We start from the raw sequence: 22,961 nt of genomic DNA, 5'->3' as shown, positions 1-22,961 counted from the left end.
CTACCTTCTTGCCCTTTGTGCTGTTGTCTGAGCCAAATAATGTTTGTACCATGTTTTGTGCTGCTATCATGTTGGGCTTCTGCCATATAGTGTTGCTAGCATGTTGTTGTCATATTAAGTTGCTACCATTCTGTGTTGTCATGTGTTGCTGCCATGCTATGTTGTTGTCTAGGTCTCTCTTTATGTAGTGTTGTGGTGTCTCTCTTGTCGTGATGTGTGTTTTGTCCTATATTTTTATTATTATTATTAAATCCCCGCCCTTGTCCCCACAGAAGGCATTTTGCGTTTTGGTAGGCCGTCATTGTAAATCATTATTTTTAACTGACTTGCCAAGTTAAATAAATCAAATAAAAGACTTACGAGAGACTCTTCTCCAGCCGTCCGCCCGTGGAGCCAATGATCTCCCCCAGAGTGCAGAAGGTCTGACCAAGGAAGTCCTAGTGCAGAGAGCCTGGGGTTAGTCATTTGACACGTCTAACAGCCAGGCAGTTCACAGTACAGTACATACAATGCTTTATCATACATCCCCACATGCCAGGTTGAAAGCTAAGTGATACAAATCAAATCAAATGTTATTGGTCACGTACACATATTTAGCAGATGTTATTGCGGGTGTTTACGAAATACTTGTGTTCCTAACTCCAACAGTGTAGAAGTAACTAACAATTCAAAACAATACACACAAATCTAAAAGTAAAAGAATGGAATTAAGAAATATAGAAATACTAGAACGAGCAATGTCAGAGTGGCATTGACTAAAATACAGTAGAATACAGTATATGCGCACATATCATATACAAAGTGGCTGAAGACATTGCAAACTAATGTGACACTGAAAACTCAACCATTAAACATGGCCATACAGTGTGTTATCAGAAAGGTTCAAATAATCCAATCTAGCAGGTGTATCTTATAAATCCGATACATCTCATTGTCCAAAGTAGTTTTTTTACCAAGCTAACATTTCAAGCTGGTGTTCCATCTGTCCACACAACACAGAGAAGCAGATGAGGACATTGAGAAGCACAGACATGGCAAGGCACATAAAAACACCGGCACAAGAACAACAACAGAGCTCTGTGTGTGAGTTCGCTCTCTGATACACTACATTATGCTGTTTCAAAAAGCAACTAGCCTACGGTAGCTTTGGCTTTGAAGTCGTCTCTCAAAGTGCTTTAGCTGAGTATTTGATATAATGGGATGGCTTAATGATACTATGGTTGATACTATGGTTGATTGGAACAAAAAAAACACAGATATTGGACAAGTGACAGCAGAAGTACAACAAAAACACACCAATCTCACATCATGAATGGCTGTCTCTAAATGCAAATAAGGAGACGATACATAACATGCCATAATGATTGACATTGCAGCTGTAAATGTATTTACTATTTGCATCAATACTAACCTTCTGCGCTCCAGTATTTTGTTGAGCAGAAAGGAAATAGAACACAGAGGTCAAATCTAGAATATAATATTGTAGACTATTGTATTCATACAAAGACAACAAGCTTCCTTCTGATAATTATCCTTCCTCTGTACTGTCAGTATTGAGTCACGATGGCATAATTGACAACACAACATTAACAGCGTGTTTTATACTGTGAGGGGGAGACACTTACAAATTTTGAAATATTTGAACTTCTGGAGTCCACATTGTATCTGCAAGAAACCAAACACAGTTAGGTATAAATCACTTAAAATGACAAAATCCGTGTGAATAACCAGTGAGCTAGGGAAGTATGTCCTTACCTATCAGTTTAGGTATTGGATACTGTACGTGTCATCCTGAACTAAATTAGCAAATCAAATTATCTCTAAATTAACCTTAACATTTCACAGGGACGTTTCTGCATGAAGGAGGGATACACAGTAGAGGGGCTGAGGATATTCTCTTTGGTTGAGTCCCAAATGGTACCCTATTCCCTTTATAGCGCACTACATTTGTCCATAGGACTGTGGCCAAAAGTAGTGCACTATACTTGGAATAGAATGCAATTTGGGATGCAAACCTTGTCTCCCAACACGAGAACATCCATTGAATGTTGGACTAGTCAACATCCATTGACTGTTCCTGAATCCTATTCACTGTGGATATGAAGCCAATCCTCCACCACGGGCTCAGGTCTTCGATGCTTGCTTAACCATTCCCTAGCTCAAACTCGCTTGTTTTCATTGGTTCAATAGTATAGAACATTATTGAGTGCCATCATTTGGGAGTTATCTGTTTGCCTGTAGCATGACTGTTATGCTGGAGTAGTGTCACGACTTCCGCTGAAGTCAGCTCCTCTCCTTGTCCATTTTTCATTTATCCATTTGTTTTATCTTGTTCCCTGCACACCTGGTTTTCATTCCCCAATCACACTACATGTATTTATTCCTCTGTTCCCCCTCATGTCTTTGTGTGAGATTGTTTTGTGTTAAGTGGTATGCGTTTATTCCGTGTTTTATTTCACCAGGTATGTTTATTTGTTTGTACATAATTATTGTGACTGTGTGCGCGTTTTTCACTTTTGACAATTGGCTGGAGGTTTCGACGCAGTGGCGTTCGTCCGTCTGTTGGTTTCTCCTGCCTAAATAAAGTGTGCGTCTGTTCACAACTCTCTGCTCTCCTGCACCTGACTCCGCTCCCAGTACGCACACCATTGACAAGTAGACTGATTGATTATTTGCCCTTTGTTAATTAAAAATGAATATTGAACCTGTTAACACCTGAGTTACACTGATTGTTTGTAAGAACTTTGTCACAGCGCGGAACAAATAGTTTTTCCATGGCATATAATCAAACATTTCAAATTCATACAATGTCAATACATGTATACTACCAAGTTTGGGGTCACTTAGAAATGTCCTTGTTTTTTAAAGAAAAGCACACTTTTTGTCCATTAAAATAACATCACATTGATCAGAAATGCAGTTAATACATTGTTAATGTTGGAAATGACTATTGTAGCTGGAAACGGCAGATTTTTAAAGGAATTGTCACGTTCTGACCTTTATTTCCTTTGTTTTGTCATTATTTAGTATGGTCAGGGCGTGAGTTGGGGTGGGCAGTCTGTTTGTTTTTCTATGATTTGGGTATTTCTATGTTTCGGCCTAGTATGGTTCTCAATCAGAGGCAGGTGTCATTAGTTGTCTCTGATTGAGAATCATACTTAGGTAGCCTGGGTTTCACTGTGTGTTTGTGGGTGATTGTTCCTGTCTCTGTGTTTTGCACCAGATAGGACTGTTTTGGGTTTTCACGTTTCTTGTTTTTGTTAGTTTGTTCATGTGAAGTGCTTTATTAAACATGAATCAAAATAACCACGCTGCGCTTTGGTCTGCCTCTCCTTCAAGTCAAGAAAACCGTTACAGGAATATCTACATAGGAGTACAGAGCAGCAACCATCACTCCTGTATTCCAATGGCATGTTGTGTTAGCTAATCCAAGTGTATCCTTTTAAAAGGCTAATTGATCATTAGAAAACCCTTTTGCAATTATGTTAGCACAGCTGAAAATTTTTGTCCTAATTAAAGAAGCAATAAAACTAGCCTTCTTTAGACTAGTTGAGTATCTGGAGCAGCAGCATCTGTGGGTTCGAATACAGACTCAAAATGGCCAGAAACAAAGGACTTTCTTATGAAACTCGTCAGTCTATTCTTGTTCTGAGAAATGAAGGCTATTCCATGCAAGAAATTGCCAAGAAACTGAAGATCTCGTACAATGCTGTGTACTACTCCCTTCACAGAACACTACAAACTGTCTCGAACCAGAATCGAAAGAGGAGTGGGAGGCCCCGGTGCACAACTGAGCTAAAGGACAAGTACATTAGTGTCTAGTTTGAGAAACAGATGCCTCACAAGTCCTCAACTGGCAGCTTCATTAAATAGTACCCGCAAAACACCAGTCTCAACTTTATCCTTGAAGAGGCGACTCCGGGATGCTGGACTTCTAGGCAGAGTTGCAAAGAAAAAGACATCTCTTTCTAGTGTCTGTGTTCTTTTGCCCAATCTTAATCTTTTCTTTATATTGGCCAGTCTGAGATATGGCTTTTTCTTTGCAATTGAAGAATAGTGGGACAACATTCCGTAGGCCACAATCAACAACCTGATCAACTCTATGCGAAGGAGATGTGTCGCGCTGCATGAGGCAAATGGTGGTCACACCAGATATTTACTGGTTTCTTTTTTTTAAGGCACAGTATTTGTGACAGAAAAAAAGCATATAGTGGCCTGAAAAAATATGTGAACTCTTTGAAAATACCTGGATTTCTGCATGAATTGGTCATACAATTTGATCTGATCTTCATCTTGGTCACAACAATAGACAAACACAGTCTGCTTAAACTAATAACACACAAACAATTATACGCTTTCATGTCTTTATTGAACACATTGTGGAAACATTCACAGGGAAGGGTGAAAGAAGTATGTGAACCCTTTGGCAGCAATAAACTCAACCAAACGTTTTCTGTAGTTGCGGATCAGACCTGCACAATGGTCAGAAGTAATTTTGGACCATTCCTCTTTACAAAAATGTTTCAGTTCAACATTATTCTTGGGATGTCTGGTGTGAACTGCTCTCTTGAGGTCATGCCACAGCATCTCAATCGGGCTAAGGTGAGGACTCTGACTGGGCCACTCTAGAATTTTCTTTTGTTGAAGTCATTCTGTTTTTGATTTACTTCTGTTTCATTGTCCTGTTGCATCACCCAACTTCTTTTGCGCTTCAGTTGGCGGACAAATAGCCTAACATTGTCCTGCAAAATATCTTGATAAATTTGGGAAATCATTTTTCTGTTGATGATAGCAAGCTGTCTAGGCCCTGAGGCAGCAAAGCAGCCCCAAACCATGATGCTCCCTCCACCATGCTTTACAGTTGGGATGAGGTTGATGTTGGTGTGCTATGCCCTTTTTCTCTCCACATACAGTGTTGTGTGTTCCTTCCTAACAAAACTGTAGTTTCATCTGTCCACAGAATATTCTGCCAGTAGCGCTGTGGAACATCCAGGTGCACTTTTGCAAACTTCAGACGTGCAGCAAGGTTTTTTTTGGACAGCAGTGGCTTCTTCCATGGTGTCCTCACAATGAACACCATTCTTGTTTAGTGTTTTACGTATCGTAGACACGTCAACAGAGATGTTAGCATGTTCCAGAGATTTCTGTAAGTCTTTAGCTGACACTAGGATTCTTCTTAACCTCATTGAGCATTCTGCGCTGTGCTCTTGCAGTCACCTTTGCAGGATAGCCACCCCTAAGGAGAGTAGCAACAGTGCTGAACTTTCTCCATATATAGACAATTTGTCTTACCAAGGACTGATGAACATCAAGGCTTTTAAAGATACTTTTGTAACCCTTTCCAGCTTTATGCAGGTCAACATTTCTTAATCTTAGGTCTTCTGAGATCTCTTTTGTTCGAGGCATGGTTCACATCAGGCAAGGCTTCTTGTGAATAGCAAACTCACATTTTGTGAGTGTTTTTTATAGGGCAAGGCAGCTCTAACCAACATCTCCAATGTCGTGTCATTGATTGGACTCCAGGTTAGCTGACTCCTGACTCCAATTAGCTTTTGGAAAGGTTAGCCTAGAGGTTCACATACTTTTTACAACCTACACTGTGAATGTTTAAATGATGTATTCAATATAGACAAGAAAAATACAATACTTTGTGTGTTATTAGTTTAAGCACACTATGTTTGTCTATTGTTGTGACTTAGATGAAGATCAGATCAAATTTGATGACCAGTTTATGCAGAAATCCAGGTAATTCCAAAGAGTTCACATATTTTTTACATATTTTTTACTTGTTCTTGCCACTGTATCTGTATTCCCAGTCATGGGAAATCCATAGATTCGAGCCTCATTTATTTATTTCAATAGACTGGTTTCCCAATGAACTATAACTCAGTAAAATCTTTGAGATTTTGTCATGTTGCTTTTTTTGTTCAGTGTACATAGTGAACAGTGTACATAGCCCTCGAGTTCATTATTGAAGGTGAGTGTGATGCTTTTCAATTGATAGCTATACAAAACTTTCTTTGATTTTGGTAAACAATATTGACATTTTACAACAAACGTGATTGTGGAGATGGATAAATTCCAACACAATGATATAATGGCACAGACATTATCCCAAAATGGCATCAGTTTGTCATAGGACCACAGCATATATAATACGGTTCCTTTTTAGTTTTTTTGCTTCTCCAACAGAGTATATGACATGTCTGGGTGCATTACATTGCATCCTGGCTGGAGTGTAAATCCTATGGATTATCTTAAACTGCAATAATTTATGTCTAAAGTTGTAGGAGCAGATATGAACACTCTCTCATACTATAAATGTGACCAATCATTCTCATCAATATCTTCCTTCAGATCTGTTTCCCCATTTTCTCCTTATAGGTTCTGAGCTATCAGGTAGAAATGTAATAACCCTTGATATAACTTGGCAATCAACTTCTTTGGCATAGCAGCTACTTTCAGTATGGTTTCAATGCTAGATGCTTTAGGTTCATCCAGATTATGTTGAAGCAATGTCAAATTGATTGTACACTGCTCCAAAACACTAAAATAACACATCCTGATCTGAATGAATGAAATATTCTGATTAAATACTTTTTTCTTTACATAGTTGAATGTGCTGACAACAAAATCACACCAAAATGATCAATGGAAATCAAATTTATCAACCCATTGAGGTCTGGATTTGGAGTCACACTCAAAATTAAAGTGGAAAACCACACTACAGGCTGATCCAACTTTGATGTAATGTCCTTAAAACAAGTCAAAATTAGGCTTAGTAGTGTGTGTGGCCTCCACGTCCTGTATGACCTCCTACAATGCCTGGGCATGCTCCTGATGAGGTGGCGGATGGTCTCCTGAGGGATCTCCTCCCAGACCTGGACTAAAGCATCCGCCAACTTCTGGACAGTCTGTGGTGCAACGTGGCGTTGGTGGATGGAGCGAGACATGATATCCCAGATGTGCTCAATTGGATTCAGGTCTGGGGAACGGGCGGGCCAGTCCATAGCCTCAATGCCTTCCTCTTGCAGGAACTGCTGACACACTCCAGCCACATGAGGTCTAGCATTGTCTTGCATTAGGAGGAACCCAGGGCCAACCACACCAGCATATGGTCTCACAAGGGGTCTGAGGATCTCATCTCGGTACCTAATGGCAGTCAGGCTACCTCTGGTGAGCACATGGAGGGCTGTACGGCCCCCCAAAGAAATGCCACCCCACACCATGACTGACCCACCGCCAAAGCGGTCATTCTGGAGGATGTTGCAAGCAGCAGAACGTTCTCCACGGCGTCTCCAGGCTGTCACGTCTGTCACATGTACTCAGTGTGAACCTGCTTTCATCTGTGAAGAGCACAGGGCGCCAGTGGCGAATTTGCCAATCTTGGTGTTCTCTGGCAAAGGCCAAACGTCCTGCACGGTGTTGGGCTGTAAGCACAAACCCCACCTGTGGACGTCGGGCCCTCATACCTCCCTCATGGAGTCTGTTGCTGACCGTTTGAGCAGACACATGCACATTTGTGGCCTGCTGGAGGTCATTTTGCAGGGCTCTGGCAGTGCTCCTCCTGCTCCTCCTTGCACAAAGGCGGAGGTAGCGGTCCTGCTGCTGGGTTGTTGCCCTCCTACGGCCTCCTCCACATCTCCTGATGTACTGGCCTGTCTCCTGGTAGCACCTCCATGCTCTGGACACTACGCTGACAGACACAGCAAACCTTCTTGCCACATCTCGCATTGATGTGCCATCCTGGATGAGCTGCACTACCTGAGTCACTTGTGTGGGTTGTAGACTCCGTCTCATGCTACCACTAGAGTGAAAGCACCGCCAACATTCAAAGGTGACCAAAACATCAGCCAGGAAGCATAGGAACTGAGAAGTGGTCTGTGGTCCCCACCTGCAGAACCACTCCTTTATTGGGGGTGTCTTGCTAAATGCCTATAATTTCCACCTGTTGTCTATTCCATTTGCACAACAGCATGTGAAATTTATTGTCAATCAGTGTTGCTCCCTAAGTGGACAGTATGATTTCACAGAAGTGTGATTGACTTGGAGTTACATTGTGTTGTTTAAGTGTTCCCTTTATTTTTTTGAGCAGTGTATAATTGTATAATTAATTCATGAACACATACACGGCTGTCTGAAAAATGTTTATGTAAAACAGAGCAGTAGCTGCGTTTATCTGTCCGGATCAAATTCCATTTTGTGGCATTGGCTAATATACCTTCTTTTTTTGCTGTGTTATCGTTTGGTATCGTTTTGGTATCGAGAATCATGATGGTACGGAGTATTTCGATATACTAAACCTGGTATCGAAGTCAACATTCTGGTATCGTGACAGCACTAGTGATAGGGGAGTTTCTTGTAAATGACAGATTTTGGCGTTATTCTTTTTCAAAAAAGAAAAATACCTGAATTATTTTTGGCTGGCTGCACAATTCCATTTACATTCTATGTCACATATGTTAACAGTATGTGTGTGTGTGTGCGCAGAAGTGTTAAACTTCAAATGGGAAAATCTTTCTTTAGGGCCAAATTTTAGCAAACAAAAAAATTGTGACCGTTTGACAGGACCGTTTGACAGTCCTAGTAAAGACCCATCCCAATATCATGTTGTGGATAATACTGACGATATAAATAGATTAAAGCTTCAGGCATTCTAAATCAGGGGTCTACAACCTTTTCTAGCATGAGAGCTACTCATTTAATTCTTCTTTTCAAATAAGCACATTCTTCTCTTCCCCAGGTCTTTAGTGTAAAAGAGAAAGTAATGCACTATGTTTTCTGTCAATACACCTAGTAAAATAATGGTTATTAAAAAACTCTAAGTGGGACCTTATAAATGCTATGATCCCCCCCCCATGTTATGTTGTATATTTTCCCAAAATACGTTCTCAGTTTTATTTTTCCTGGTTTTAGAATTATTATTTTTTTCACACCCCAACTTCATCGAGAAACAACGAAAATGGATGTTCTGCGTCCAAGTTAATACTTAAATCACATCAGAATAAAAAAATGTTATAGGTCTGGAAGAAAACTAACTTATTTTGTTTTTTGTGTAATCCGCCTTAATTTTGCATCTAGCGAGTGATGAATGTGCCGGTTTGGCGATGGTTCTGTATTGCTACTGCTCATTCATGGCAAAGTTTGCAAATAACTAATTATGTACTTCTGCCAGGTAAGCCTACTTTGCAGTTAACATTTAATTGACAAGGTTTTGGGGAAATAATTTCTGTCAACCAACAAGACAGTTATCACATCAACTGGCTACACATTTATTCATTTAACTTTTATTTAACGAGGCAACGACACTGGGCCAATTGTGCGCTGCCCTATGGGACTCCCAATCACAGCGGCTTGTGATACAGCCTGGAATCGAACCAGAAAAATACAACACTAATACATCCTGATTAGATGAGTATTCAACCCCCTGATGTTCAAATAACTTTTTTTTCTCTAAGAGCTTTACAAACCTGGATTGTAAAATATTTGACAAAATCCGTGTGAATAACCAGTGAGCTAGGGAAGTATGTCCTTACCTATCAGTTTAGGTATTGGATACTGTACGTGTCATCCTGAACTAAATTAGCAAATCAAATTATCTCTAAATTAACCTTAACATTTCACAGGGACGTTTCTGCATGAAGGAGGGATACACAGTAGAGGGGCTGAGGATATTCTCTTTGGTTGAGTCCCAAATGGTACCCTATTCCCTTTATAGCGCACTACATTTGACCTGAGTCCATAGGACTGTGGCCAAAAGTAGTGCACTATACTTGGAATAGAATGCAATTTGGGATGCAAACCTTGTCTCCCAACACGAGAACATCCATTGAATGTTGGACTAGTCAACATCCATTGACTGTTCCTGAATCCTATTCACTGTGGATATGAAGCCAATCCTCCACCACGGGCTCAGGTCTTCGATGCTTGCTTAACCATTCCCTAGCTCAAACTCGCTTGTTTTCATTGGTTCAATAGTATAGAACATTATTGAGTGCCATCATTTGGGAGTTATCTGTTTGCCTGTAGCATGACTGTTATGCTGGAGTAGTGTCACGACTTCCGCTGAAGTCGGCTCCTCTCCTTGTCCATTTTTCATTTATCCATTTGTTTTATCTTGTTCCCTGCACACCTGGTTTTCATTCCCCAATCACACTACATGTATTTATTCCTCTGTTCCCCCTCATGTCTTTGTGTGAGATTGTTTTGTGTTAAGTGGTATGCGTTTATTCCGTGTTTTATTTCACCAGGTATGTTTATTTGTTTGTACATAATTATTGTGACTGTGTGCGCGTTTTTCACTTTTGACAATTGGCTGGACGTTTCGACGCAGTGGCGTTCGTCCGTCTGTTGGTTTCTCCTGCCTAAATAAAGTGTGCGTCTGTTCACAACTCTCTGCTCTCCTGCACCTGACTCCGCTCCCAGTACGCACACCATTGACAAGTAGACTGATTGATTATTTGCCCTTTGTTAATTAAAAATGAATATTGAACCTGTTAACACCTGAGTTACACTGATTGTTTGTAAGAACTTTGTCACAGCGCGGAACAAATAGTTTTTCCATGGCATATAATCAAACATTTCAAATTCATACAATGTCAATACATGTATACTACCAAGTTTGGGGTCACTTAGAAATGTCCTTGTTTTTTAAAGAAAAGCACACTTTTTGTCCATTAAAATAACATCACATTGATCAGAAATGCAGTTAATACATTGTTAATGTTGGAAATGACTATTGTAGCTGGAAACGGCAGATTTTTAAAGGAATTGTCACGTTCTGACCTTTATTTCCTTTGTTTTGTCATTATTTAGTATGGTCAGGGCGTGAGTTGGGGTGGGCAGTCTGTTTGTTTTTCTATGATTTGGGTATTTCTATGTTTCGGCCTAGTATGGTTCTCAATCAGAGGCAGGTGTCATTAGTTGTCTCTGATTGAGAATCATACTTAGGTAGCCTGGGTTTCACTGTGTGTTTGTGGGTGATTGTTCCTGTCTCTGTGTTTTGCACCAGATAGGACTGTTTTGGGTTTTCACGTTTCTTGTTTTTGTTAGTTTGTTCATGTGAAGTGCTTTATTAAACATGAATCAAAATAACCACGCTGCGCTTTGGTCTGCCTCTCCAAGTCAAGAAAACCGTTACAGGAATATCTACATAGGAGTACAGAGCAGCAACCATCACTCCTGTATTCCAATGGCATGTTGTGTTAGCTAATCCAAGTGTATCCTTTTAAAAGGCTAATTGATCATTAGAAAACCCTTTTGCAATTATGTTAGCACAGCTGAAAATTTTTGTCCTAATTAAAGAAGCAATAAAACTAGCCTTCTTTAGACTAGTTGAGTATCTGGAGCAGCAGCATCTGTGGGTTCGAATACAGACTCAAAATGGCCAGAAACAAAGGACTTTCTTATGAAACTCGTCAGTCTATTCTTGTTCTGAGAAATGAAGGCTATTCCATGCAAGAAATTGCCAAGAAACTGAAGATCTCGTACAATGCTGTGTACTACTCCCTTCACAGAACACTACAAACTGTCTCGAACCAGAATCGAAAGAGGAGTGGGAGGCCCCGGTGCACAACTGAGCTAAAGGACAAGTACATTAGTGTCTAGTTTGAGAAACAGATGCCTCACAAGTCCTCAACTGGCAGCTTCATTAAATAGTACCCGCAAAACACCAGTCTCAACTTTATCCTTGAAGAGGCGACTCCGGGATGCTGGACTTCTAGGCAGAGTTGCAAAGAAAAAGACATCTCTTTCTAGTGTCTGTGTTCTTTTGCCCAATCTTAATCTTTTCTTTATATTGGCCAGTCTGAGATATGGCTTTTTCTTTGCAATTGAAGAATAGTGGGACAACATTCCGTAGGCCACAATCAACAACCTGATCAACTCTATGCGAAGGAGATGTGTCGCGCTGCATGAGGCAAATGGTGGTCACACCAGATATTTACTGGTTTCTTTTTTTTAAGGCACAGTATTTGTGACAGAAAAAAAGCATATAGTGGCCTGAAAAAATATGTGAACTCTTTGAAAATACCTGGATTTCTGCATGAATTGGTCATACAATTTGATCTGATCTTCATCTTGGTCACAACAATAGACAAACACAGTCTGCTTAAACTAATAACACACAAACAATTATACGCTTTCATGTCTTTATTGAACACATTGTGGAAACATTCACAGGGAAGGGTGAAAGAAGTATGTGAACCCTTTGGCAGCAATAAACTCAACCAAACGTTTTCTGTAGTTGCGGATCAGACCTGCACAATGGTCAGAAGTAATTTTGGACCATTCCTCTTTACAAAAATGTTTCAGTTCAACATTATTCTTGGGATGTCTGGTGTGAACTGCTCTCTTGAGGTCATGCCACAGCATCTCAATCGGGCTAAGGTGAGGACTCTGACTGGGCCACTCTAGAATTTTCTTTTGTTGAAGTCATTCTGTTTTTGATTTACTTCTGTTTCATTGTCCTGTTGCATCACCCAACTTCTTTTGCGCTTCAGTTGGCGGACAAATAGCCTAACATTGTCCTGCAAAATATCTTGATAAATTTGGGAAATCATTTTTCTGTTGATGATAGCAAGCTGTCTAGGCCCTGAGGCAGCAAAGCAGCCCCAAACCATGATGCTCCCTCCACCATGCTTTACAGTTGGGATGAGGTTGATGTTGGTGTGCTATGCCCTTTTTCTCTCCACATACAGTGTTGTGTGTTCCTTCCTAACAAAACTGTAGTTTCATCTGTCCACAGAATATTCTGCCAGTAGCGCTGTGGAACATCCAGGTGCACTTTTGCAAACTTCAGACGTGCAGCAAGGTTTTTTTTGGACAGCAGTGGCTTCTTCCATGGTGTCCTCACAATGAACACCATTCTTGTTTAGTGTTTTACGTATCGTAGACACGTCAACAGAGATGTTAGCATGTTCCAGAGATTTCTGTAAGTCTTTAGCTGACACTAGGATTCTTCTTAACCTCATTGAGCATTCTGCGCTGTGCTCTTGCAGTCACCTTTGCAGGATAGCCACCCCTAAGGAGAGTAGCAACAGTGCTGAACTTTCTCCATATATAGACAATTTGTCTTACCAAGGACTGATGAACATCAAGGCTTTTAAAGATACTTTTGTAACCCTTTCCAGCTTTATGCAGGTCAACATTTCTTAATCTTAGGTCTTCTGAGATCTCTTTTGTTCGAGGCATGGTTCACATCAGGCAAGGCTTCTTGTGAATAGCAAACTCACATTTTGTGAGTGTTTTTTATAGGGCAAGGCAGCTCTAACCAACATCTCCAATGTCGTGTCATTGATTGGACTCCAGGTTAGCTGACTCCTGACTCCAATTAGCTTTTGGAAAGGTTAGCCTAGAGGTTCACATACTTTTTACAACCTACACTGTGAATGTTTAAATGATGTATTCAATATAGACAAGAAAAATACAATACTTTGTGTGTTATTAGTTTAAGCACACTATGTTTGTCTATTGTTGTGACTTAGATGAAGATCAGATCAAATTTGATGACCAGTTTATGCAGAAATCCAGGTAATTCCAAAGAGTTCACATATTTTTTACATATTTTTTACTTGTTCTTGCCACTGTATCTGTATTCCCAGTCATGGGAAATCCATAGATTCGAGCCTCATTTATTTATTTCAATAGACTGGTTTCCCAATGAACTATAACTCAGTAAAATCTTTGAGATTTTGTCATGTTGCTTTTTTTGTTCAGTGTACATAGTGAACAGTGTACATAGCCCTCGAGTTCATTATTGAAGGTGAGTGTGATGCTTTTCAATTGATAGCTATACAAAACTTTCTTTGATTTTGGTAAACAATATTGACATTTTACAACAAACGTGATTGTGGAGATGGATAAATTCCAACACAATGATATAATGGCACAGACATTATCCCAAAATGGCATCAGTTTGTCATAGGACCACAGCATATATAATACGGTTCCTTTTTAGTTTTTTTGCTTCTCCAACAGAGTATATGACATGTCTGGGTGCATTACATTGCATCCTGGCTGGAGTGTAAATCCTATGGATTATCTTAAACTGCAATAATTTATGTCTAAAGTTGTAGGAGCAGATATGAACACTCTCTCATACTATAAATGTGACCAATCATTCTCATCAATATCTTCCTTCAGATCTGTTTCCCCATTTTCTCCTTATAGGTTCTGAGCTATCAGGTAGAAATGTAATAACCCTTGATATAACTTGGCAATCAACTTCTTTGGCATAGCAGCTACTTTCAGTATGGTTTCAATGCTAGATGCTTTAGGTTCATCCAGATTATGTTGAAGCAATGTCAAATTGATTGTACACTGCTCAAAAACACTAAAATAACACATCCTGATCTGAATGAATGAAATATTCTGATTAAATACTTTTTTCTTTACATAGTTGAATGTGCTGACAACAAAATCACACCAAAATGATCAATGGAAATCAAATTTATCAACCCATTGAGGTCTGGATTTGGAGTCACACTCAAAATTAAAGTGGAAAACCACACTACAGGCTGATCCAACTTTGATGTAATGTCCTTAAAACAAGTCAAAATTAGGCTTAGTAGTGTGTGTGGCCTCCACGTCCTGTATGACCTCCTACAATGCCTGGGCATGCTCCTGATGAGGTGGCGGATGGTCTCCTGAGGGATCTCCTCCCAGACCTGGACTAAAGCATCCGCCAACTTCTGGACAGTCTGTGGTGCAACGTGGCGTTGGTGGATGGAGCGAGACATGATATCCCAGATGTGCTCAATTGGATTCAGGTCTGGGGAACGGGCGGGCCAGTCCATAGCCTCAATGCCTTCCTCTTGCAGGAACTGCTGACACACTCCAGCCACATGAGGTCTAGCATTGTCTTGCATTAGGAGGAACCCAGGGCCAACCACACCAGCATATGGTCTCACAAGGGGTCTGAGGATCTCATCTCGGTACCTAATGGCAGTCAGGCTACCTCTGGTGAGCACATGGAGGGCTGTACGGCCCCCCAAAGAAATGCCACCCCACACCATGACTGACCCACCGCCAAAGCGGTCATTCTGGAGGATGTTGCAAGCAGCAGAACGTTCTCCACGGCGTCTCCAGGCTGTCACGTCTGTCACATGTACTCAGTGTGAACCTGCTTTCATCTGTGAAGAGCACAGGGCGCCAGTGGCGAATTTGCCAATCTTGGTGTTCTCTGGCAAAGGCCAAACGTCCTGCACGGTGTTGGGCTGTAAGCACAAACCCCACCTGTGGACGTCGGGCCCTCATACCTCCCTCATGGAGTCTGTTGCTGACCGTTTGAGCAGACACATGCACATTTGTGGCCTGCTGGAGGTCATTTTGCAGGGCTCTGGCAGTGCTCCTCCTGCTCCTCCTTGCACAAAGGCGGAGGTAGCGGTCCTGCTGCTGGGTTGTTGCCCTCCTACGGCCTCCTCCACATCTCCTGATGTACTGGCCTGTCTCCTGGTAGCACCTCCATGCTCTGGACACTACGCTGACAGACACAGCAAACCTTCTTGCCACATCTCGCATTGATGTGCCATCCTGGATGAGCTGCACTACCTGAGTCACTTGTGTGGGTTGTAGACTCCGTCTCATGCTACCACTAGAGTGAAAGCACCGCCAACATTCAAAGGTGACCAAAACATCAGCCAGGAAGCATAGGAACTGAGAAGTGGTCTGTGGTCCCCACCTGCAGAACCACTCCTTTATTGGGGGTGTCTTGCTAAATGCCTATAATTTCCACCTGTTGTCTATTCCATTTGCACAACAGCATGTGAAATTTATTGTCAATCAGTGTTGCTCCCTAAGTGGACAGTATGATTTCACAGAAGTGTGATTGACTTGGAGTTACATTGTGTTGTTTAAGTGTTCCCTTTATTTTTTTGAGCAGTGTATAATTGTATAATTAATTCATGAACACATACACGGCTGTCTGAAAAATGTTTATGTAAAACAGAGCAGTAGCTGCGTTTATCTGTCCGGATCAAATTCCATTTTGTGGCATTGGCTAATATACCTTCTTTTTTTGCTGTGTTATCGTTTGGTATCGTTTTGGTATCGAGAATCATGATGGTACGGAGTATTTCGATATACTAAACCTGGTATCGAAGTCAACATTCTGGTATCGTGACAGCACTAGTGATAGGGGAGTTTCTTGTAAATGACAGATTTTGGCGTTATTCTTTTTCAAAAAAGAAAAATACCTGAATTATTTTTGGCTGGCTGCACAATTCCATTTACATTCTATGTCACATATGTTAACAGTATGTGTGTGTGTGTGCGCAGAAGTGTTAAACTTCAAATGGGAAAATCTTTCTTTAGGGCCAAATTTTAGCAAACAAAAAAATTGTGACCGTTTGACAGGACCGTTTGACAGTCCTAGTAAAGACCCATCCCAATATCATGTTGTGGATAATACTGACGATATAAATAGATTAAAGCTTCAGGCATTCTAAATCAGGGGTCTACAACCTTTTCTAGCATGAGAGCTACTCATTTAATTCTTCTTTTCAAATAAGCACATTCTTCTCTTCCCCAGGTCTTTAGTGTAAAAGAGAAAGTAATGCACTATGTTTTCTGTCAATACACCTAGTAAAATAATGGTTATTAAAAAACTCTAAGTGGGACCTTATAAATGCTATGATCCCCCCCCCATGTTATGTTGTATATTTTCCCAAAATACGTTCTCAGTTTTATTTTTCCTGGTTTTAGAATTATTATTTTTTTCACACCCCAACTTCATCGAGAAACAACGAAAATGGATGTTCTGCGTCCAAGTTAATACTTAAATCACATCAGAATAAAAAAATGTTATAGGTCTGGAAGAAAACTAACTTATTTTGTTTTTTGTGTAATCCGCCTTAATTTTGCATCTAGCGAGTGATGAATGTGCCGGTTTGGCGATGGTTCTGTATTGCTACTGCTCATTCATGGCAAAGTTTGCAAATAACTAATTATGTACTTCTGCCAGGTAAGCCTACTTTGCAGTTAACATTTAATTGACAAGGTTTTGGGGAAATAATTTCTGTCAACCAACAAGACAGTTATCACATCAACTGGCTACACATTTATTCATTTAACTTTTATTTAACGAGGCAACGACACTGGGCCAATTGTGCGCTGCCCTATGGGACTCCCAATCACAGCGGCTTGTGATACAGCCTGGAATCGAACCAGAAAAATACAACACTAATACATCCTGATTAGATGAGTATTCAACCCCCTGATGTTCAAATAACTTTTTTTTCTCTAAGAGCTTTACAAACCTGGATTGTAAAATATTTGCCAATTACTTAATTTTTTTACTCTTCAAGTTCTGTCAAGTTTGTTGTTGATCCTTGCTAGACAGCCAAGATTTGCCATAGATTTTTCAGGTCGATTTAAGTTCAAACTGTAACTAGGCCACTCAGGAACATTCAATGTAGTCTTGGTAAGCAACTCCAGTGTATATTTAACCTAGGTTATTTTCCTGCTGAAAGGTACATTTGTCTCCCAGTGGCTATTGGAAAGCAGACTGAACAAGGTTTTCTTCAAGGATTTTGCCTGTGCTTAGCTCCATTCCGTTTCTTTTTATCCTGAAAACTCCCCAGTCCTTGCCGATGACAAGCATATCCATAACATGATGCAGCTACCACCATGCTTGAAAACGTTAAGAGTGGTAATCATTAATGGATTTGCCCCAAAAATAATGCTTTATATTAAGTACAAAAGGTTCATGTTTTTGCCAATTTTTTTGCAGTATTACTTGTGTCGTATTGCAAATATTAGGAATGTTTTGGAATATTTTTATTCTGTACAGACTTCCTTCTTTTTACTCTGTCATTTAGGTTAGTATTGTTAAGTGACTACAATGTTGTTAATCTATCCTCAGTTTTCTCCTATCACAGCCATTAAACTCTGTAATTGTTTTAAAATCACCATTGGCCTAATGGTGAAATCCCTGAGTGGTTTCCTTCCTCTCCACCAACAGTGTTAGGAAGGATGCCTGTATCTTTGTAATGGAGTTAATAACTTCACCATGCTCAAAAGGATATTCATTGTCTGCTTTTTTTATTTTACCCATCTACAAATAGTTGGTCTTCTGTGCGATGCATTGGACAACCTCCCTGGTCTTTGTGGTTGAATCTGTGCTTGAAAATCACTACTCGACTGAGGGACCTTACAGATAATTGTATGTGTGGGGTACAGAGATGAGGTAGTTATTCCAAAATCATGTTAAACGCTATTTTTTCACAGTGTGTCCATGCAACGCATTATGTGACTAGTTAACCACATTTCTACTCCTGAACTTATTTAGGCTTGCCATAACAAATAGGTTGAATACATAGGTACAGATCGAAATGTACAGTATGGTTACCAGGAGGAAAATGGGGGGAGGGTCATGCTTTTTCAATTTCAGTCAAGGGGAGGGTTTAGTATTTTTTTAAATCTAGACCAGGGGAGGGTCATGTAATTTGTAATTGATGAAATGTCAATATTTCTCAGTGTTTTAGAATTTGTCCCAGATGTCGCCTCTCATGTCTGATTCTCTGCTGGTTTCTCTCACGGTCTTCCTCCTCTTCATCTGAAGAGGAGAGGTGAGAAGGATCGGAGGACCAAAATACGGCGTGGTATGTGTTCATGGTGAATATTTAATTAAAGAAAGTACTGAACACTGAATACAAAAACAATAAACCAATAACGACCGTGAAGCTATAAATGAGACCTGTGCTGACACAAGCAACTAGCATAGACAATCACCCACAAACAAACAGTGCAACCCAGGCTACCTAAGTATGATTCTCAATCAGAGACAACTAATGACACCTGCCTCTGATTGAGAACTAAGCCGAACACAGAATTTTTTTTCTGCGCAAGTAGGCCTATTCTGTCTGGGGTGGAAAAGTAAAGTACCATGTACGGATTCATAATGACGTCTCAGATTTGAAAACAGGGACAGTTTTGTTGCAAGACACCGATTTGGCATTGGAGCTCATGCGGTGGGGGAGATCTTTGTGGGCTATACTCAGCCTTGTCTCAGGGTAGTAAGTCGGTGGTCTGTTGATATCCCTCTAGTGGTGTGGGGGCTGTGCTTTGGCAAAGTGGGTGGAGTTATATCCTGCCTCGTTGGCCCTGTCCGGGGGAATCGTCAGATGGGGACACATGTCCCCTAACCCCCCCATCTCAGTTGCTAGTATCTGTGCTGCAATAGTCTATGTGCCTGGGCTTGGGTCAGTCTGTCCTATCTGGTGTAATTCTCCTGTCTTATTTGGTGATGCCCCTTGGTTTGCTGCTCATGTCCCCTCTCGGGGCAACCATTCAACGTGCTCGTTGGATTGTGGGACCCTGTGTGAAGTTCTCCTGTCCAAATAGTTGTGGTATTATCTATTCCAGGAATTCTTCCATACCGGTTGTTCCACAACTTTCTGGGAAATGTTGATTTGATTTGCGACTGAAGTCTTCCATCCCGTTTAATCGTTCAGTAATGACGTATTTTTGTTGTTGTTTTCTTTACACGGTTAACCCAGTTTCGGCCTCCACATTTTGAGGTTCAATCATACAATTATGCAGTTGTATAATTCTGCCACGAGCAGCAATGCAGATCTTGAGACGAGCGAGATGTAAGATTTAGCTCTCACACAGCCACACAGTTTAGACGATGTTCAGTTTAGAAAGAAAAAAAACAAAGCCTACTGTATATCGTTGACTACATTAAAGCTATAATGGCACCTAGGTAATCTTTATCTAGATCTGGAATAAGAGGTGGGGTGGCTTACCAGCAAAGCCAAGTGGATGTAATGACAGCACACAATCAATGTGATAAATGAAAAGGATTGAGCTGGATCTATGATTGGTAAGCCCGTTATGGTGGCTCCCTGAATGACAACCTGTGAGAAGGACTGAGGGACTTGGCTAACCCTGTGATCTGAAAGAATAACAAAGAAGCAAAGAAAATGCTTGAAACAGATCATTATTAATTGGTCCTATGTATAAATTAAAGGTTTATTTTAGCTTCTTAGCCTAGCCAGAATTTTTATATTTTTATCAGATATGAAATTTGAAGATAGAATTGAATACAACACTACAGTATATAATTGAAAAGCATCAATCTGGTCGTTTTTACAAAAATATACACTTCTAGACACATGATGCCGACAGCGCCTTCGGAAAGTATTCATTGACTTTTTCCACATTTTGTTACGTTACAGCCTTATTCTAAAATGGATGAAATATCATTTTTTCCTCAGCAATCTACACACAATACCCCCAGAATGACAAAGCGAGAAAAGTTTTTTATTATTTGTGCAAATTTATTACAAATAAGAAACAGAAATGCCTTATTTACATAAGTATTCCTGACCCTTTAATATGAGACTCGAAATTGAGCTCAGGTGCATCCTGTTTCCATTGATCATCCTTGAGATGTTTCTACAACTTGATATGAGTCTGCCTGTGGTAAATTCAATTGATTGGACATGATCTGGAAAGGCCCACACCTGTCTATACAAGGTCCCACAGTTGACAGAATGGAGAAAAGGTTCCACAGTTGACAGTGCGTCAGAGCAAAAACCAAGCCATGAGTCTGACGAAATTGTTTGTAGAGCACTTAGACAGCTTTGTGTTGAGGCACAGATCTGGAGAAGGGTACCAAAAAATGTCTGCAGCATTGAAGGTCCCCAAGAACACAGTAACCTCCATCTTTCTTAAATGAAGAATTGGTCAGGGAGAACCCGATATTCACTCTGGCACAGCTCGAGGGTCACTCTGACAGAGCTTTAGAGTTTCTCTGTGGAGATGGGAGAACCTCCCAGAAGGACAACCATCTCTGCAGCACTCCATCTATCAGGCCTTTATGGTAGAGTGGCCAGATGGAAGCCACTCCTCAATAAAAGACACATGACCGCCCACTTGGAGTTTGCCAAAAGGCACCTAAAGAACTCTCAGACCATGAGAAACCAGATGTGATGGTCTGATGAAACCAAGATTGAACTCTTTGGCCTGAATGCCAATTTTCACATCACGTCTGGAGGAAACCTGGCACCATCCCTATGGTGAAGCATGGTGGTGGCAGCATCATACTGTGGGGATGTTTTTCAGCAGCAGGGACTGGGAGACTAGTCAGGATCGAGGGAAAGATGAATGGAGAAAAGCACAGAGAGATGCTTGATGAAACAGGACAACGACCCTAAGCACACAGCCAATATAATGCAGGAGTGGCTTCGGGACAAGTCTGATTGTCCTTGAGTGACCCAGCCAGAACCCGGACTTGAACCCGATCTAACATCTCTGGAGAGATCTGAAAATAGCTGTGCAGCAACGCTTCCCATCCAGGCTGACAGAGTTTGAGAGGATCTGCAGAGAGGAATGGGAGAAATTCCCCAAATACAGGTGTTCCAAGCTTGTAGCGTCATACCCAAGAAGACTTAAGGCTGTAATCACTGCCAAAGGTGTTCCAACAAAATACTGAGTAAAGGGTCTGAAGAATTATCAGTCACAGTACCAGTCAAAAGTTTGGATTGTCATGACATTGCCCTCTTTGGGTACAGCGAGCACCATCCCCTTCTCTCTGCACCATCCCCCTCTCTCTCTTCCCACTACACCAGGCTCTGTTAGGCAGGTCATAAATTCCCAGAGGAGATTGTTCCTCATGGCCAGACAGTATAGAGAGAGAGTGAGTTTTCATAGAGAGAACAAAGGAACTTCTTTCACCTCACAGAACTTGAGAACTGAACAATATTCATGTTCTGGAGAATGTATAAATGGTCGGTGAAGTAGCCAGCTATGAACTAACTAAATCATAGGCCCGCCCCATGAGCACAGACATTGATCTGGCGTTCTGCTCTTCCAAATATAACCCCCACCTTGGGAATTTATCTTCAGACCATGCTTCTCTCAACTACGAGAAGGCTAAGTTTTGAGCCCATTGCTGAATTCTTAACCATACCACGTGGTTAAACTCTGAGACTATCGAACCGACAGAATAAGAGCAAATCTTTGATACTAATTGCTAGTCTGCAGCTAGGAATTTGGTACCATTGAACGAGAAGACCGACAACCGCCGAAACATCTATTCTATAACAACATTGCTGAATGTTACTCTGAACTATCCATTCTAACCACGGCAGAGAGAGAGGGGGCGGACAAACTCCAACAGAAACTAACTTTCCAACAGAGATCACGACGACACACTGAGCGTAAATATATATATTGATTGCAATTATTCCCAAATGAGTGAGCGTTCATTTGCAAAGGATTAGCATTTCAATTGTTATAATTATCAACTTTGTAGTGTCTTATCTTTCGCGCCCCCCTCAGTCCCTTTGTCTAACAAGCCACCATGCCGGTTTAGCCCACTAGGGCACATTTCCGTATCATTTCCTTGTAACCATATCTACTTCTACTGTGATTATTTAGTTAGTAAATAAATGATTTAAGACAATTGATGTATGGATGATTCATAGTGACTGGGTTCGTGCAGATAACCAACAATTTACAACGTTTGGAATGAGACTAACGTGAGGTAAAGAATAATTCATTAATTAGAAGACTAATTGATCAGATATAAAAATATCTGAAAGTTATATTAGGAAAATTATAACATTGTAATCTCAATATTATCCCTGGTGCCCCGACTTCCTAGTTAATTACAGTTACATGATTAAGTTAGTTTAATCATGTAATAATAATTACAGAGAATTTATTTGATAAAAATAAGACACGACAGGACACACCTATTCATTCCAGTTTTTTCTTTATGTTCACTATTTTCTACATTGTAGAATAATAGTGAGGACATCAAAACTATGAAATGACACATATGGTATCATGTAATAACCCAAAAACTGTTAAACAAATCAAAATATATTTTATATTTGACATTCTTCAAAGTAGCCACGCTTTGCCTTGATTACAGCTCTGCACACTCTTGACATTCTCTCAACCAGCTTCACCTGGAATGCTTTTCCAACAGTCTTGAAGGAGTTCCCACATAT

At 40.6% G+C, this 22,961-nt stretch overlaps 1 protein-coding gene across 1 annotated transcript in view; it reads right to left on the bottom strand.

Annotated features, from left to right (window-relative positions):
• The window catches only part of cpne5a (copine Va), a 118,387-nt gene that overhangs the window by 39,269 nt on the left and 56,157 nt on the right, over nucleotides 1-22,961 (bottom strand). Inside the window, exons 5-6 of the mRNA XM_031804052.1 lie at nucleotides 1,626-1,665; nucleotides 361-437 (exon numbers count right to left, since the gene is read on the bottom strand). Coding sequence (XP_031659912.1) covers nucleotides 361-437; nucleotides 1,626-1,665 — 117 coding nt within the window. The remainder of the gene's footprint in view (nucleotides 1-360; nucleotides 438-1,625; nucleotides 1,666-22,961) is intronic.

This window comes from Oncorhynchus kisutch, linkage group LG24, assembly GCF_002021735.2.
Source record: "Oncorhynchus kisutch isolate 150728-3 linkage group LG24, Okis_V2, whole genome shotgun sequence".
In the NCBI taxonomy this organism is placed as follows: domain Eukaryota; kingdom Metazoa; phylum Chordata; class Actinopteri; order Salmoniformes; family Salmonidae; genus Oncorhynchus; species Oncorhynchus kisutch.
Note: the sequence above shows the minus strand (reverse complement) of the source record. Positions and strands in the feature narration are given on the sequence as shown.